Here is a 17,880-nt window from a genome sequence, read left to right as displayed (position 1 = left end):
GGAGAGAGGGAGAGAGGGAGAGAGGGAGTGAGGGGGGAGTGAGGGAGTGAGAGGGGGAGTGAGGGAGGGAGAGGGAGAGGGAGGGAGAGCGGGAGAGAGAGAGGGAGAGGGAGAGGGAGCGAGAGGGAGGGAGAGAGGGAGGGAGCGAGAGGGACGGAGAGAGGGAGGGAGGGAGCGGGAGGGAGGAAGAGGGAGCGGGAGGGAGGGAGAGGGAGCGAGAGGGAGGGGGGAGGGAGGGAGAGAGGGAGCGAGAGGGAGAGGGAGGGAGGGAGAGAGGGAGCAGGAGGGAGAGGGAGGAGAGAGAGGGAGGGAGGGAGCGAGAGGGAGGGAGAGAGGGAGCGAGAGGGAGGGAGAGAGGGAGCGAGAGGGAGGGAGAGAGGGAGCGAGAGGGACGGAGGGAGGGAGAGAGAGGGAGAGGGAGTGAGAGGGAGCGAGAGGGAGGGAGAGGGAGGGAGCGAGAGGGAGGGGAGGGAGGGAGTGAGGGAGAGGGAGCGAGATGGAGTGAGGGAGAGGGAGTGAGAGGGAGGGAGAGAGCGAGAGGGAGGGAGAGGGAGGGAGAGGGAGCGAGGGAGAGGGAGCGAGAGGGAGGGAGCGAGAGGGAGGGAGAGAGGGAGTGAGGGGGGAGGGAGTGAGAGGGGGAGGGAGGGAGGGAAATGGGGAGGGAGAGAGGGAGCGAGAGGGAGAGGGAGAGAGAGGGAGGGTGGGAGAGGGAGCGAGAGAGAGGGAGTGAGAGGGAGCGAGAGGGAGGGAGTGAGAGGGAGAGGGGGGGAGTGAGAAGGAGCGGGAGGGAGAGAGAGAGGGAGAGGGAGGGAAGGAGAGAGGGAGTGAGGGAGGGGAGGGAGGGAGCGAGAGGGAGGGTGAGGGAGTGAGAGGGAGGGGGAGGGAGAGAGGGAGCGAGAGAGAGGGAGGGAGAGAGGGAGGGAGTGAGGGAGTGAGGGAGTGAGAGGGAGGGAGAGGAGGAGCGAGAGGGAGGGAGAGGGAGGGAGCGAGAGAGGGAGAGGGAGAGGGAGGGAGAGAGAGGGAGCGAGAGGGAGGGAGCGAGAGTGAGTGAGAGGGAGAGGGAGGGAGAGAGAGAGAGAGGGAGAGCGAGAGAGGGAGTGAGAGGGAGCGAGCGAGTGAGGGAGTGAGAGGGAGTGAGGGAGTGAGAGGGAGTGAGAGCGAGAGGGAGTGAGAGCGAGAGGGAGTGAGAGAGGGAGTGAGTGAGAGAGGGAGTGAGTGAGAGAGGGAGTGAGTGAGAGAGGGAGTGAGTGAGAGAGGGAGTGAGTGAGAGGGAGTGAGTGAGAGGGAGTGAGTGAGAGGGAGTGAGAGCGAGAGGGAGTGAGAGCGAGAGGTCAACCGTGTCGAAAGAATGGGCATCCAGTCCACCGCGAAAGATCTACTGACTTCCTTCCTGGCCAATAGAACCCAGGCGGTCACTCTCGGTCCATTCCAATCTGCCAGTCAGTCGTTGCCGTGTGGGGTTCCTCAAGGCTCATCCCTAAGTCCGACACTTTTTAATATCTACGTGTCGGACCTTGCTAGTGTCATCAAAGCACATGGGATGAGCCTAACCTCATACGCCGACGACACGCAGCTGGTTCTGGCCATCAAGGGTGATGGTCAGGAGGTGGCCGAACGGTTCCAAGCTGGTATGACGGCGATAGGTGAATGGATGGCAGGTAACTGCCTAAAGCTAAACTCCGACAAAACGGAGGTGGTCATCTTTGGCAAGCTTTTACCATCTTGGCCCACAGCTTGGTGGCCATCAACTTTTGGCACTCCACCTTGTCCCGCCTCCAAGATCAGAAATCTGGGAGTCTTGTTTGACGACCAACTCAACTTTATGGCCCATGCCAACAAGGTAGCCTCCACGGCACATTATAAACTCAGGATGATAAGAAAAATCTTGCCTTTTTTACCTGACACGGCCGCCAAGACCCTGGTCACATCGCTGGTACTTACCTCCCTTGATTACTGCAACGGCCTCCTTTTAAATGCACAAAAAAGAGTCACCAAAAAATTACAGATTGTACAAAACGCGGCTGCACGCCTGTTATCCAAAAAACCCAATTTCACCCCCATTTCAGATACTCTGAGAACCTATCACTGGCTGTCTATCCAAAACAGGATAAAGTTTAAAGCCATGTGTATAGTGTATAAGGTAATGCAGGACCAGGGGCCTCGCTTCCTCAAAGATCAACTAAAACCCTACAATCCAGCTAGAATACTCCGCTCCTCCACACTCAATCAACTAATCACTCCACGCAGCAGAACAGCTACTTGGGGCGACCGTCGCTTCCCTGCTGCAGCTTCTAAGATCTGGAATTCCCTACCTTACTATGTCAAAGCCAGCTCATCACTCCTACAGTTCAGGAAACAACTAAAAACCTGGTTGTTTGACCAGTAATTCACATCCTCAGCCCACCGTACCTACTTCTTAGGATAGACATTACTGCAGTCTAGCGCCGAGACGCCCACGGGTATTTGGTTGCGCTCTAAAAATGCCAGTAAATAAATAAATAAATAAATAAATAAGAGCGAGAGGGAGTGAGAGCGAGAGGGAGTGAGAGCGAGAGGGAGTGAGTGAGAGGGAGTGAGTGAGAGGGAGGGAGTGAGTGAGAGGGAGTGAGTGAGAGGGAGTGAGTGAGAGGGAGTGAGTGAGAGGGAGTGAGTGAGAGGGAGTGAGAGGGAGTGAGTGAGAGGGAGTGAGAGTGAGAGTGGGAGGGAGGGAGAGAGGGAGCGAGAGAGAGGGAGTGAGGGCGGGAGCGAGAGGGAGGGAGAGGGAGGGAGAGGGAGCGAGTGAGAGAGACAGTCAGAGGGGAGGGAAGGAGTGAGGGAGGGAACGAGGGAGGGAGGGAGCGAGAGAGGGAGGGAGCGAGAGAGAGAGGGAGTGAGAGAGGGAGAGAGAGGGAGTGAGAGGGAGGGAGAGGAAAGGAGCGAGGGAACAAGGGAGGGAGGGAGGGGGGGAGGGAGAAGGAGGGAGAGAGGGAGCGAGAGAGGGAGTGAGAGGGAGTGAGGGAGGGAGAGGGAGTGAGAGGGAGGGAGTTAGAGAGGGAGGGAGAGGGAAGGAGCGAGGGAGGGAAGGAGCGAGGGAGGGAAGGAACGAGGGAGGGAGGGAGAGAGGGAACAAGGGAGGGAGGGAGAGGGAGGGGGAGGGAGGGAGGGAGAGGGAGGGCGGGAGAGAGGGAACGAGAGTGAGAGAGGGAGTGAGAGGGAGGGAGTGAGAGTGAGAGGGAGGGAGTGAGAGGGAGGGAGTCAGAGGGAAGGAGTGAGAGAGACAGTCGGAGGGAGGGAGAGGGAAGGACCGAGGGAGGGAAGGAGGGAGGGAGAGAGGGAGGGAGTGAAGGAGGGAGGGAGTGAAGGAGGGAGAGGGAGGGAGAGAGGGAGCGAGAGTGAGTGAGTGAGAGAGGGAGGGAGAGTGAGGGAGTGAGAGAGACAGACAGGAGGAGGAAGAGGGAGCGAGGGAGAGAGAGGGGGAGAGACAGGGAGCGAGGGAGCGAGACAGGGAGCGAGGGAGCGAGACAGGGAGCGAGGGAGAGAGGGGGAGAGAGAGCGAGACAGGGAGTGAGGGAGAGAGTGCGGGAGGGGGGAGTGCGGGAGGGGGAGAGAGAGAGGGAGGGAGAGGAAGGGAGCGAGGGAGGGAGAGAGATGTGTCTATGCCGGGTCTGGTGGCTCAGTGGATGAAGGCATCCGCTGCAGGAACCTGTGATCAACCTCATGGTCATAGTTTTTTTTTGTTGATCTAGCCCGCCCCCTCCCCCACTGACTTCACCCCCACCGGTGCGGCCCTCGGACACAAACCACACTGTAAATTTGGCCCCCGAGAGAAATTTTGTGAGTACCCATGCTCTATATGATGGTTGAGTTGTAGAAGGACGCATTTCTCCATTGTTTTGGCTAGGAATGGGAGGTTGGTGATAGGTCAGAGGTTATTGAAGGAATTGGAGTTAGCCTCTGTTTTTTTAAGTATGGGTGTGATTTGGCCTAGTTGCAGCGAGTCAGATATATTTCCTGAGGAGAAAGAGGCGTTAATGAATTTTGTCCAGAATGGGGCGATGATTTGGTTGAGGTTTTGTACTAATGTGGATGGGAGGTGAACATTGGGTACCCAGTTGGTGTTGCTTTCTGGTCATACCACTCCTTGGTCTGTTCATGGCTTGCCTGAAGGTCTCCCCTCAACCCCCCGCTCCGGACCCAAGTACTTTACCATGAGTCACCTAAGGATAATATCACGGCATGGCTCTGAAGCTCCTTCCCGCCCATCTCTGACTAACACGAGTGGGCCCCACAGTGGGTTCCCAAACAGAAATTTGAAGGACCTGATTTTTACCCCCAACCCCCAACCCCCTGCCCCCGTCTGCAGCTTTTCTCTGTAGACAACAAAAGCTATCAAAAGACATGGCAGGAGAAGATTCCACTTTCCTCTGAGGGGCACTTGCACACTTACCATTATGCTCTTAACAGTCTTGTTAACCTTTCTACCAACCCATTGGTTTGTGGATATATGCTGTGTATAAGTGGTAGGTCACACTAGCTTTCTCCTACATTTCTCTGCTGTAAGAGGAGAGGAAGTCTATTCCCTGGTAGGAAATCCAACCCTTGATACTATCCAATGCTCTTGTGCTCCTCAGAAGTACTGCTCGGGGTAGCTGGTGGAATGGTGCACCATAATCAAGATACATTTCATGAAGCTTGTGGTCCTCTATCACTCTCATTCCAATCATTCAACACACCATGAATTCAAATACAAACTGAACACTATTCATCCTGTCCCTGTCTTTGAATCTTTGAAAGTACAGAGCTGACATCAGAGCAAGCCATCTAATCGGAGCTTCCTTTGTGTGCTCATATTTTATTTAATCAGCTACAGCCATACTGTTAAAGACTACTGTACCTTTCATGGGAAAGCAGCTCATTAAATTGTTCACCTTGGACACATCTTTGAAAAGCCTATATTTTGCAAGCGATTTCTAAGCTGACAAACCAGTCCAAAATATCCTGGCCTTCCACATCCATATGGTCAGTCTCTTAATGGAACCATTGCAGTTATTTATGTAAAGCTGAAGGTGGAGCCGCCTCCGCAAAATGTATCGGTCTCTGCTGCTACTTTGAATCTTTCCTTCTCTAAAGCTGTCCTTTCCCTCTCCAGTTCTCCCTTTATCTTTTTTTTGCTACCTTTCTATTTGTTTTTTCTTCCTCCACCTTCCTAGTTATCTCTTTCCTCACAGGACCATTCTTTCGGCTTCTCAGTTTCTTATGCTTCTTTTCCTCTTGTTCCTGCCTTGTTAATCTTTACTCCTCCATGCTTTCTTCTCCTTCTCAGTCTTCGCTTGTGGTCGAGTCAGAAACAAGTTCGGAGTCTCAGGTTAACCCCTTTCAAGAGAGAAACTCCTCGTGTTGGTGACAGTGAGAATCTTGAAATGTAGACTGGCAGGTATGAGCGATGTCTCTGGGAAACTGTGGGGTCACAATGGTGAAACGCTGATATGGCCTTTGTGCAGTTCAATACCTGAGAACTGCTCCAGAGACAGGGGACCAGTTAACTATGCTGGTTGCTGCTAGCTTTGCTTTCTGAAATTGTCTCCTTTTACAAGATGCTCCACACACCAGGATTATATTGAGTGTTTCCTCTTTGACAGTCTCTCCTCTTGCAGGTCCAGGCACACTACTTACTTCTCTCAGGTGGCAGACTGTTTTCTAGACACTAGGCGCAGAAAATGCACACTTTAAGGGGTGATGTCCCCTGACCTGTGGAGACTGAGTAAGAGGCTGACAACAGCCCTGATTACACTGGAGGTCTGAGAGTGCTCTGGGGAACACTCCTTTTCTTTAGTTAAGACAAACTTGGAACTGAAACAAAGTGGGGTAGTTTAGGTCGCATTTATCCACAAATTTAGATGTGGATTCGCTGTCTTAGTCCTGATTTAGGGTAGTTCTCTTTCAAATGTCGTTCTTGGGCTGCCCTTCGGAGATAGAGTAAATCTTAGCTTCTCACAGCAGGTAACACTTGGGCTGTCACCATGCAGGAGCACTCATCACATTGGCATAATGACGAGTGAAACCTCTGTCAGTGTGGCTGCCATCAGCCTGCCTAAAGCAGTAACACAGGCCTGACGAAAGGGCAGGCCTGCCATAAAAACGTCTTCAAAGTGAACAACAATCAATCAATCAATCAATCAGGTCATTTGTAGAGCGCACTACTCACCCGTAGGGTCTCAAGGCGCTGGGGTGGGGGGGGTGCCGTTACTGCTCGAACAGCCAGGTCTTGAGCTTCTTCCTGAAGGAGAGGTGGTCCTGGGTCAGGCGCAGGTCGGTCGGGAGTGAGTTCCAGGTCTTGGCGGCCAGGTAGGAGAAGGACCTTCCTCCTGTTGTCGCTCTTCGGATGCGGGGGACGGTGGCGAGGGCGTGGCTGGTTGATCTGAGGAGGCGCTTGGGGGTGTAGAAGTTGATCCGGTTGTTGTGGTAGCTCGGGCCTTGGTCATGTAGGGCTTTGTGCGCGTGGGTGAGGAGACGGAAGGTGATTCTCTTGTTGACCGGGAGCCAATGCAGATCTCTCAGGTGTCCGGAGATGTGGCTGCGTCGGGGGATGTCGAGGATGAGTCTGGCCGAGGCGTTCTGGATCCGCTGGAGTCTCTTCTGGAGCTTGGCGGTGGTTCCGGCGTAGAGGGCGTTGCCGTAGTCCAGTCGGCTGGTGACGAGGGCCTGGGTGACCGTCTTCCTCGTCTCGGTGGGGATCCACCGGAAGATCTTACGTAGCATGCGCAGGATGTTGAAGCAGGACGAGGAGACGGCGTTTACTTGTCTGGTCATGGAGAGGGAGGAGTCCAGGATGAAGCCCAGGTTGCGTGCGTGGTCCGTCGGTTTGGGTGCGGTGCCCAGGGCGGGTGGCCACCAGGAGTCGTCCCAGGCGGAGGGCGAGGAGCCCAGGATGAGGACCTCCGTCTTGTCCGAGTTCAGTTTCAGGTGGCTGGTCGTCATCCATTCGGCTACCTCTCTCATCCCTTCGTGCAGGTTGGCTCTGGCGGTGGCGGGGTCGTTGGTCAGGGAGAGGATCAGCTGGGTGTCGTCGGTGTAGGAGATTATGTTGAGGTTGTGTTGGCGTGCGATGGCCGCGAGGGGGCTCATGTAGACGTTGAAGAGGGTGGGGCTCAGTGAGGAACCTTGAGGGACGCCGCAGATGACTTTGGTGGCCTCTGACTTGTACGGTGGTAGGCGGACTCTCTGTGTTCTTCCGTCGAGGAAGGAGGTGATCCATTCCAGTGCCTTGTCCTGGATTCCGATGTTGCCGAGGCGCTGTACTAGGGTGCGGTGGCAGACAGTGTCGAACGCCGCGGAGAGGTCCAGGAGGATGAGGGCCGCTGTTTCTCCGTTGTCCATCAGAGTTCGTATGTCATCGGTGGCGGCGATGAGGGCGGTCTCGGTGCTGTGGTTCGCTCGGAAGCCAGACTGTGAGGGGTCGAGGGATCCGTTCGTCTCGAGGAAGGCGGCCAGCTGTTTGTTGACGGTCTTCTCGATGACTTTGGCCGGGAACGGGAGGAGCGAGATGGGACGGTAGTTCTTGAGGTCGGTGGGGTCTGCTGTGGGTTTCTTGAGAAGAGCGCTGAGTTCGGCGTGCTTCCAGCTCTCAGGGAAGGTGGCGGTGTCGAAGGAGGTGTTGATGATGTCCCGCAGGTGGGGTGCGATGACAGCGTCGGCCTTGTTGAAGACGTGGTGAGGGCAGGGGTCAGTCGGAGATCCGGAGTGGACGGAGTTCATTGTGCGGATGATGTCTTCGGTGCTGATCGGAGTCCAGGTGCGGAGGGTGGTGGTGGGTGGCGTTGTTGCGGTTGTGGCTTGCGTTGGTTGGTTGCTGAAGCTGTTGTGTATGTCCGCGATCTTGTTGTGGAAGTAGGACGCGAGGGAGTTGCAGAGGTCTTGCGACGGGGTGATGTCATTGTTTCCGGCGTTGGGGTTGGAGAGCTCTTTCACGATGTTGAAGAGTTCCTTGCAGTTGTGTGCGTTGTTGTCCAGCCGGTCTTTGTATGTATTTTTCTTGGTGGCGCGGATCAGTTGGGGGTGTTTCCGGGTGGCGAGCTTGAGGGTGGTCATGTTGTCCGTAGTTGGTTCCCTTCTCCAGACTTTCTCGAGGGCTCGACAGTTCTTCTTGGAGCTCTTGAGTTCGTCGGTGAACCATGGTGTTTTTCTGCTGCAGGGTCTGTTGGGTGGGGTTCTCAGAGGGGCGAGTTCGTCCGCGCAGTTGTTGATCCACTTCGTGAGGTTGTCGGCGGCCTGGCTGGGGTTCGCTGAGCTGGCGGGGGGGTGCTGGCTCAGGGAAGCGGTGAGCTGGTCGGCTGTGATCTTGTTCCAGCTTCTTCGGGCAACCTGTTGCTGGTGGTGGTGGGTCGTCGTTCTTTTGAAGGTGAAGTGGACGCAGCTGTGGTCCGTCCAGTGGAGTCCTGTTGCGTGGCTGAAGGTGATGTCTTTGCTGGATGAGAAGACGGCGTCGAGTGTGTGTCCGGCGAGGTGGGTGGGGGTGGACACCAGTTGCTTGAGTCCGAGGTTGTCGAGCAGGCTGATGGTGTTGCGGTCGCTGTTGTTCTCCAGGTGGAAGTTGAGGTCCCCCAGGAGGATGTAGTCGGCGGAGGGGAGGGCATGCGGGCTGACGAAGTCGGCGATGTCCTCGCTGAATCGTGTGCGTGGACCCGGGGGTCGGTAGATCAGGGTGCCTCTGAGGGTGGTCTTCGGGTTGGTGTGGATCTGGAAGTGCAGGTGTTCAGCGGTGGTTAGGGTGTCGTCGGTGTTGGTCGTGATGCGGATGGTGTCCCTGTGGATGATGGCGATGCCTCCTCCCGTAAGGTTGGCGGTGCGGTCCCTCCGGATGATCTTGTAGCCCTCCGGGATGGCGATGGCGATGTCTGGGGCTGAGGAGGCGTTCATCCAGGTCTCGGTGAGGAAGGCAACGTCAGGGGCGGTGGTGTCGAGGAGGTTCCAGAGTTCTACGGCGTGTCTGTGGACGGAGCGGGTGTTGAGCAGGATGCACTTGAGGTGGTTGCTGCTGATGGTCGGCTTGGCGAGTGCTGGTGCAGGATGAGTTCGGATGCAGGTGAACTTGCAGGCGTGGCAGCTGAAGGGTCCGTGGGTGTGCCTCGGGGCGGCGCGGTGACATCTCGGGATGGCGCCGGTGTTGAGTGCGATGAGGTCGGCGGCGCTGTAGGTTCGTCGGGTCGGCTTCCGTCGGTGGGGGCCAGGGGTCCTGGCACTGGGCGCGGTCCAGGCGCGGACGGGCGCAGACGGGCTTACCTTTGGCGCGCCTTCGGCGCACAATCGGCGCGCCCGCTGCGCGTCAACGCTGCGCGTTCGCACGGTCGCCATTTAAGGCGAAGTGCGCGGGTGGGCGGAGCAGCTGGGAGGCGGGAGCGGGGAGGGAACAGAAGGAAAAAGGGGCGGGGTCGGCGGTGGTGGCGGGAAGCGGGGGGCGGCGAGGAGGCGGCAAACAGGAAGGAGGACGGGCAGAAACTACGAAAACAAGCACAAATGGGGTCAAAACAACGCTTAACACGGGCAAAAGAAATAAGAGAGAAAAACAAGCACAAATGGGGTCAAAACAATGCTTAACACGGGCTAAAGAAGTACGAGAGAAAAACAAGCACAAATGGGGTCAAAACAACGCTTAACACGGGCAAAAGAAATAAGAGAGAAAAACAAGCACAAATGGGGTCAAAACAACGCTTAACACGGGCAAAAGAAATAAGAGAGAAAAACAAGCACAAATGGGGTCAAAACAACGCTTAACACGGGCAAAAGAAATACGAGAGAAAAACAAGCACAAATGGGGTCAAAACAATGCTTAACACGGGCAAAAGAAGTACGAGAGAAAAACAAGCACAAATGGGGTCAAAACAACGCTTAACACGGGCAAAAGAAATACGAGAGAAAAACAAGCACAAATGATTTACAATATAGAGCAGAGCAACGACAGCAGGGTCAGCCGGCGGCGAGGCAGGCAGCGAGGCAGAGGGCACAGCAAGGGGCACACGCAGCAGCTGGTGGCCGTGCGGCGCGGGGGTGTCCCACAAGTGACAACAGAAACTGCAGTCACACTGTTCAGCAGTGCTGAAGAACAACAAATCATCAGCCACTTGCTAACAAGGTCTTCGTGGAATTTCTCAAGGTAGACCTGTATCCTTTCTCTTCACTTAAGGAATGCAGACAATAGACTTCCGCTGTATGGGAAACTGTCCTCAATCTTGTACTATGTTAAATCCAGGGCATCTGTGCATACCTCACTCCTAGTAGACTTTGAGTGGGGCACCTATAGAGACCTGATTGCCCGCGCTGTAAAGATACACCCGCAGACTTTTATCATATGACATGATCATGTAAGGTCATAGCAAGATACTGGGGGCGAGTGGTCGAGGAGTTGACTGAGGTACTGGGTGGGAGGTCCCCCTTGCGCCCGAGTCCTATGCTGCGTAGGTATCCACCCAGGAGCAGCAGGAGCTAATGAGCCCCCGCCCAATGACACTGATCAAAGCTAACTAAACACAGCATTATCTGCCTTCAATAAATACCACACTATGTCCAGATGTCCAGAAGCGACACTGGCAGGGCAGTGTTGAAGGGAGATCAGGGGTGGCAGGCAGGAGGCCCACCACCCATGCCACCCCCATTCCTAGTCACCTCCATTGCAAGGTGAGTAATGAGATTTTAGGGACTCTGTGCTGGGCAGCAACTTACCTCACCAGTCTGTTCCTAAAGCAAAGAGGGCATATGAATTCCTTTTAACCTCGCTGCCACCAGGAGGCTGGCCCTCACTTGGGGCATGGACATAGGTAATCTTCAAAAAAGAGGCACTTGGGTGCTGTGGGGCCAGTAAGGGGGAAATGCCTTGCTCTCTTTTGCCCTCTGCTTTGATGCAGAGCAGAAGGTGGAATCCTCAGGTTCTGAGGGATGCATGCACTACACCTAAGAGCCATGGGCAGGTGATAACAGTTTCTCAAGGACAACTATGATTAAGAAGGGCAGTAAAAGATGCAGTGACACAGTGGACTCAGTACATGGCATGGCGCCTGTGGTCCTTCCGGGATGCCTATATCTGCTTTCCTACATGATGCCAATCATTGAATTCAAGGCATGCGCCTTTCCGATCTCAACAGCATCCAGTGTCTTCCCAGGAAATAGCGCCACACAAGGCTTCCATTTATTAAGAGCTGCATCCGGAGAGCTTCTGTACATGAACTCTGCAATTCATTCTAAAAAGAACATTTGGTTATCTCTACGCCAGCTTTAGATTATGTATTTGAACCTATGTTTAGACTTCATTCTCCGTGAACGAGACGAAAAAAGTGCGAGAGAAAGTGACGGTGGGAGGGAGAGAGAAAAAGAAAGAGGGGAAAAAGTGAGAATAAAAAAATGACAAGAAATAAACAGACAGCGAGGGGTGATAAAAGGGAAGTTGAGGGGACATAGCTGGATATATCAAAATAAAAAAAGACGACGATGTGCATGTGACAGAGAAGAAGGCATAGGCTGCGAGTGTGTTTCGGGGAGACTGTTTGTGCTCCTATGCAAACAAGATATAGAGAAGCCCGGGAGTGTTATGCGCGCGTGCTTGTGGCTGCGAGTGTGTTTCGGGGTGACTGTCTGTGTTCGTATGCAAACAAGACATAGAGAAGACCGGGAGTGATGCGCGTGTGCTTGTGCCCGCCACTGCACGCGAAGAGAGCAGTCTGCTCATTTTCAACACTGCACTCATGCTTGTGGCACACCCCTCCTCGCTCTCGCTAGGTGGATGCCGCCACAAGCACGAGTGTATGCTTGAAAATTACCAGAGCGACGGCTAAAGGTCCTCCTATGAAGCGCATGCGGTCTGCGTAGGCGAGACTTAAAAACCTGGGGCATCAAAAATGAATAACTTCGGTTTCAGTACTCAGATTCTCAGAGACACATGCACACACAAAGTTCAACCACAATGCATGTCATGATGTCCGTGCCAGGTCTTGCTTTGCTCATAACAAAGGGCACACTTAGTGCACCACCTCAGGTCACAGAATGGGCCCTAAACCTCGCATTGGTTAAGGCAGCCACATTCTAGTTTAACATAACACCAGAGCCAAAATAGAAGTCAGGATACCAGATTCACCTGCACTAAGGGCTGTATACGATTCTTGGTACATTCCTACCACAAAGCTTATTCAACACGTGATCTCCGAGTCACAAACCCACGGTTTCTTATAACAACTACCTGCCTACATATACGCCAAGTGGTCTTTCTGCAGCTGACCGCACCACATTACGCATACCCTATATGTAGACAGCTGCTTGTTGTGGGTTGAAAATATACCCAGACCACATGATGGTCACTACTTTTGTGGGACTCCACCACCCTTAGTGAATGGGGATCTTACCACAGTTGTTTTTCCACTTTTGTATTTTTGTTAGACGTTGGTATGATTCGTTTCGTTTGTAACTTCAATCACCTTGTATTGTAGTCTGTCTGCTGTGACCTTGTAGCCTGTCTTCTGTGACTTGAGCCTTGTTTGTGCCCTTGAAAAAGTCCAAGTTATCTGAACAAACACCTTTAGCATTTCTATGATGAGTTGGCTGTAATGAAGCAAATGTTTCTGTGTGAAAGAAGAATGAAAATGACAAACATAGACAATTGTTTTTGGAGTTGTTAATGTGTATGTCTGCATAGTGTGTTTTGCAACAGTTGCCTATGTTCAATTAATGTACAGACTTTTGTGATTTACATCTGTGTTCATATGTTCTTGCCCAATCTATCAATATGGTTTATAATAATTACTTGCCAGTTTGTTTACCACTGTTTCAAAATGTGTGCCTCTAGTTTTGAAGAAAAATGTTGTCTAGCCCCATTGTGGGTGTGTTAAATCGGTTTCAAGTCTTTGAGTCCCAGTAACATTTGTTGAGAAAGCACCTGTCTTGGGCGGCTCGATCCGACTAAATGATGTATACTTTAGGTGTTCAAGATAATCGATTTATGCCTCACACTTGCATCCAAAAACAGAGTTAAATATGATTTTGCCCATTGCTTTTGTTGTACTTCCGCGTCTAACTGCAGGCCGAGGCAAAACGAAAGGTATACCCATCTTCAACCATTGACTCCTTCTCTGCTCCCATGCCCATTTTCCCTTTCTGCTCCTGTTACATCTTGCTCCCCTACGTCTGTCTTCTTCCTCCCCCTCGTCTCCAAATTAGTTTGCATCATCACTTCCCACATAGGTTGGTTACTGCTCTTATTTCCTCCAAGCCCCGTGTTTGTATTGAAACTTATGTCCTTTTCTCTGCAGCGGCTTAAGGATGAGATAGCAGAAGTTACAAGTGAGATTGAAAATCTGGGTTCCACAGAAGAAAGGTGAGTAATGCACCTGTAGGTCCTCACGTAATTAGTGCGGAGTGCGAGGTGGGCCGCACTTTGCTTTTTTTACTATGAAGCTACGATCTCCCAGTGTTGAGATCATGGGCTCTGTGACTTCCCCATGTGAGCTTCAAAAATGGAGGGGAGATGGATCCTGATTGTTTGCCCTATCTGTGTTAAATGAGAATAATTATATTGCCATTTGTCCTTGGGAATGGGGAACTACTGATTGTATTCTTCATAATGTGGAAATTGGATAACCAAATTTGGGAATATTTGCAATTTTTTCACACGTTTTTCAACTGTGGGTTATATTGGATTTTGTACACATTCTCTTTGAGGTTTTCTTTAAATTAGCCTAACAGCGTTGAAAAAGCCCCTGGCTTGCAAGTCAGTAAGGAGCGAAAATGTTGGCTGTGCCTTACAACTGCCTTGGTTTTAGTGATTCTGGGTCAGGTGTCTTATTGGACTAATGCATCCAGTGCAGGGACCTGTGTTCAACCTCATGGTCAGGTTCAAATCCCGGCAGGTCCATTCATCTTCTCATCCTTTCTGTTTTGTTGGGTAACAGTAAAAATCTATTATTCAGCGCCAAGAGCCCGCTCTGGGGGTGAGAGTGCGCTTTACAAATAAACAGTAGGTTTTCAATTAGCACCTCTGCCCTTTGAACTTTGATTTTGCAAAATAAACACCAGATGTGTATAGTACAAAGATTTTTCCAGTTTACTATGAATACACCCACTTGTTCTGGCACATTTTCGCACTTCCACATGTGGAGTTAGGATGTTCATCTGCCGCTGTAATTATCCTATTTTTTTCCCCCTCCTATGTTGTGATGTTCCAGTTAAGCCACGTCTAGGGTTGTTAGCTCCCAATCTTAAGGCATTTACAGCCTGATTCATGAAGGTAAATGCGCTCGCAAAAGGGCCAGATTCTCAGAATCTGGCCCTTTGCGAGTGCAATTTTTGCATTTGGGATTCATCATCCCAAATGCAAAAATCGCTAATAAAGAATTAGCAAATATGCGAGGATTAGCATTTAAGGAATCTCTATTAGAGATTCCTTAAATGCTATTCATGACACATTTAAAAATTGCGAATTAGCAATTTTGGGCCGCTATTTACCGAGAGGTCAGACCTCTCGGTAAATAGCAAAAACTTAGAAAAATGCTTTTAAAAGCATTTTTCTAAGTTGCATGTTGCACACACACATGTCCCTTGGACATGTGTGTGCGCAACACCTGTTTCAATTAGCATTTCAGGGGTGCTACAGGGTGTCCTTTGGACACCCCTGGCACCCTTAAAATCGCTATCTTATTTGCGAGTAGCAAATTGCTACTCGCAAATAAGGGATACTCCACATTCATTCCTATGGGCCTTTTGGCCCATAGGAATGAATGGGGAGTTATTCCTTATTTGCGAGTAGCAATTTGCTACTCGCAAATAGAGAATATGTAGGAATCGCTATTTATTTAGCAATTCCTACATGAATACCGTTTTGCGAGTCCTCAATAGTGATTCGCTATGAATCGCTATTAGAGACTCGCAAAACTGTACCTTGATGAATCAGGCTGTTAGAGCTGTGAGCTCCTGTATAGTATTTGAGGGGCTGTGAGATGTGGGGCACCCAAGATGGCAGTCGCTCACGGTTTGTTCTAGTGCAGTGGTTGTTAACTTGAAGTCCCCAACACCTTCTATGCGACTTTACTTTTAGCAGATTAATAGAGTATATATGGATAAAAATATAAATGTAAAATGTAAAAACAGTCTGTAAATGTCGACGCATTTGATATTGGAATCTAAACATTAAGTTGATATCCTTAGCTTCATTGATGGGAGCAGCTCAAGCATGACTTTAATTAAAGCATTAGTATGCACCCGCAAAAAAGAGCATACATTAGGAGTGAAAAAGACAACTCTCTAACCTTCCAATTAAAATTCCAATATTTGTATATCTTTTTTCTGTGTTTTTGAGGGGGACAGAAAGGTGATAAATGTGTACCCTAACCTGAGTGCCCAACTGTACGGTTGTCTGGATTCCTAAAGCTGATTTTGTTTTGTTATAGGCGAAAACCGTTCTTGCGTGTGCGACATGTCAGAGGCCTGTTTCATGGATGTTGGACCAGGGAGGGGTCCCTATAGCGCTACCCTGGTATTGGTGGAAGGCTATTACATTTATCACGAGCTAAACAGCATAAGCGCGGTGGTGGCCTTATCCCATGTAGTGATTAGTCGTATTCAAGTGGACCCTTTTTACCATGTGTCCCTGGAGTGAGGCTTAAAGGCTCACTCACATTCTTAAATGTTCTACAGCTGGGTCCCTAATTCACCCTTGGACTTCATCAGATGGGTGTGGAATGCTGCATAGTTCAGGAGTAGTGACTCTGTTAGTTGTACGTGTGCCTGTACAGTGCAAGGATGGAGCAGCGCTGTGCAGTACATGTGCAGTTAGTACATGTACTGGGTTTTTATATGCCTGAGAGGAATACATTATTTGAGAGATCCGTTTCGGAGGTAAGGTGACCTGAATGACTGAGAGAAGAGAGAAAGGAGAACATTGGGCCAGTTCTAAGGCACTCCACGCTGTGCATGGTAAGTCATTGGAATCGGAAAGAAAAGTCCAAATTTATTTCAAAGAGAAAGCGGAGTGATATTGTCTGAGGTTAGGAAAATTAACTCCTCCTAGATTTTTAGGAAGTTGAAGACGGGCCAGTGAGATTCTAGGGTTGCGATTGTTCCAGAGAAATTTGATGAGTAGACTATTGATAGTGCGAAAGAAAGTGTTGGGGAGAGAAATAGGAAGCATGGAAAGGTAAAAATTAATAAAGCGGAGAAGCATCATTTTTATCGTAGCTAATCTGCCCCACCATGAAAGGAATAGAGGAGACCAGCTATCAGTGAGGGCCATAATGTTTTTAAGATTTCATTGTGATTGAGTTTAATGAGGTCTTTAAGATTATTACAATATAAAATACCAAGACATATAATGTGAGAAAGAGTCCAATAGAAACCAGAATCAGTAAACATAGAGGGGAGAAAGAATTTATTTAGAGGTAGGATTTCTGACTTGTCAACATTCAATGTTTAACCCGAGACACTAGAGTATGTAGTTAATAAAGCAAAAAAGGCCAGTAGGGAGACAGTTGGGTTGGAAATAAAAAGGAGGATATCATCGGCATAAGCAGTGAAATTTATGTCAATGTTTTGAAAATGACACCCCGTATAGTCATTAGAATGTCTGATGGTCTCAAGGAAGGTTTCAAGGGCTAGGATGAAAAGAAGGGGAGAAAGGGGGCATAGTGCCTCTGAGAAGGGGGAAGTATCGAGATTGACAACCGTTGACCCAGACCGATGTAGTAGGTGCAAAGTATAGAAGTTTAATGAAGTCAATAATAGTGGGGCTGAAACCATGCTATTTCAGAGACCCAAAGATAAAGTCCCAGCTTACCCTATCAAACGCTTTTTCAGCTTCTAAAGTGATGGCGGCAAAAGGGGATTCAGATTTCGAGGCTAAATGTATGATGTTAAGAAGAGTGCGTGAATTATCTGTAATTGAGCGTCCTTTCACAAAACAAGATTGGTATATATTAACTAGTTTAGGAATGACCTTGTTAATGCGGAGGGCAAGAAGTTTAGCATACATTTTACAGTCTGTATTTATTAAGGAGATTGGTCTATAGTTCTTGCACAAAGAGGGATCTTTATCTTTTTTTGGTATGAGACACAACATTGCTTGTGTCGAAGAGCCCTGTGAATCGCCAGAAAGCAAGAAGGAGTTTATAAGTGACAAGAGATGGGGGATCATAAATGCTTTGACGTGTAGAAAAAATCGAACAGAAAAGCCATCCGGTCCCGGAGTTTTATCTTTAGGTAACAGGGCTAGAGCCTCCATAAGTTCGGTAGCCGAGATGGGCGCGTCAAGAGAAGTGAGATCAGGAATATTTTCAGGGGATTTAGGAAGAAAGAATCAATAAGATCAGAAGACGGATTAGTCTCAGGCGTATAGAGAGTGGAGTAATATTTTGAAAAGCAGTCAAGTATGGCAGAATCAGAAAAATGTAGAAATCTTGAGTCATCCTTGATGGCTGTAATTTTAGATTTTTGTTTCTTAATCTTAAGATAATTTGCTAAAGATCTGCCTGCCTTATTGCGACCACCATACATTTTAGCATTGAATTTGAGTAGTATGGCCTAATCCCAAGAGAGTTTGTTATATTGCATTATGGCTTGAATAAGGAGAGGTAAAGTGTCACGACAATTAGAAGTAAAGTATCTGTTCTCCAGGGCTTTAATTTGTTTAAGTAGCGATAACGATTGTGAAAGAGCTTTCTTCTTTTTCCGGGACACAAAGTCAATGATAAAACCCCTGGCAGAAGCTTTGAAAGCATCGCAAACGACGTGAAATTGAGAGACAGAGGCAAGGTTCTGTTGAAAAAATTCCTGAGAAAATGGAAGGAATGGGTCAGAAAATTGCTTATCTAGAAGGAGGGAGTTGTTAAAGCGCCATCTCTTGGAAGCAGAAGAAGGAAGGGGATAGTCCATATC

At 50.2% G+C, this 17,880-nt stretch overlaps 1 protein-coding gene across 3 annotated transcripts in view; it reads left to right on the top strand.

Annotated features, from left to right (window-relative positions):
- Positions 1 to 17,880, top strand: part of CYTH1 (cytohesin 1) — an 836,242-nt gene that overhangs the window by 368,167 nt on the left and 450,195 nt on the right. For all 3 annotated transcript variants that reach the window (XM_078653934.1, XM_078653933.1, XM_078653935.1), the window contains exon 3: positions 13,269 to 13,333. In XM_078653934.1, the coding sequence (XP_078510060.1) occupies positions 13,269 to 13,333 (65 nt within the window). The remainder of the gene's footprint in view (positions 1 to 13,268; positions 13,334 to 17,880) is intronic.

The sequence above is a fragment of the Lissotriton helveticus genome, chromosome 7 (genome assembly GCF_964261635.1).
Source record: "Lissotriton helveticus chromosome 7, aLisHel1.1, whole genome shotgun sequence".
Classification (NCBI taxonomy): Eukaryota; Metazoa; Chordata; class Amphibia; order Caudata; family Salamandridae; genus Lissotriton; species Lissotriton helveticus.
The sequence above is the reverse complement of the archived record's forward strand: the minus strand, read 5'-3'. Positions and strand labels throughout refer to the sequence as shown.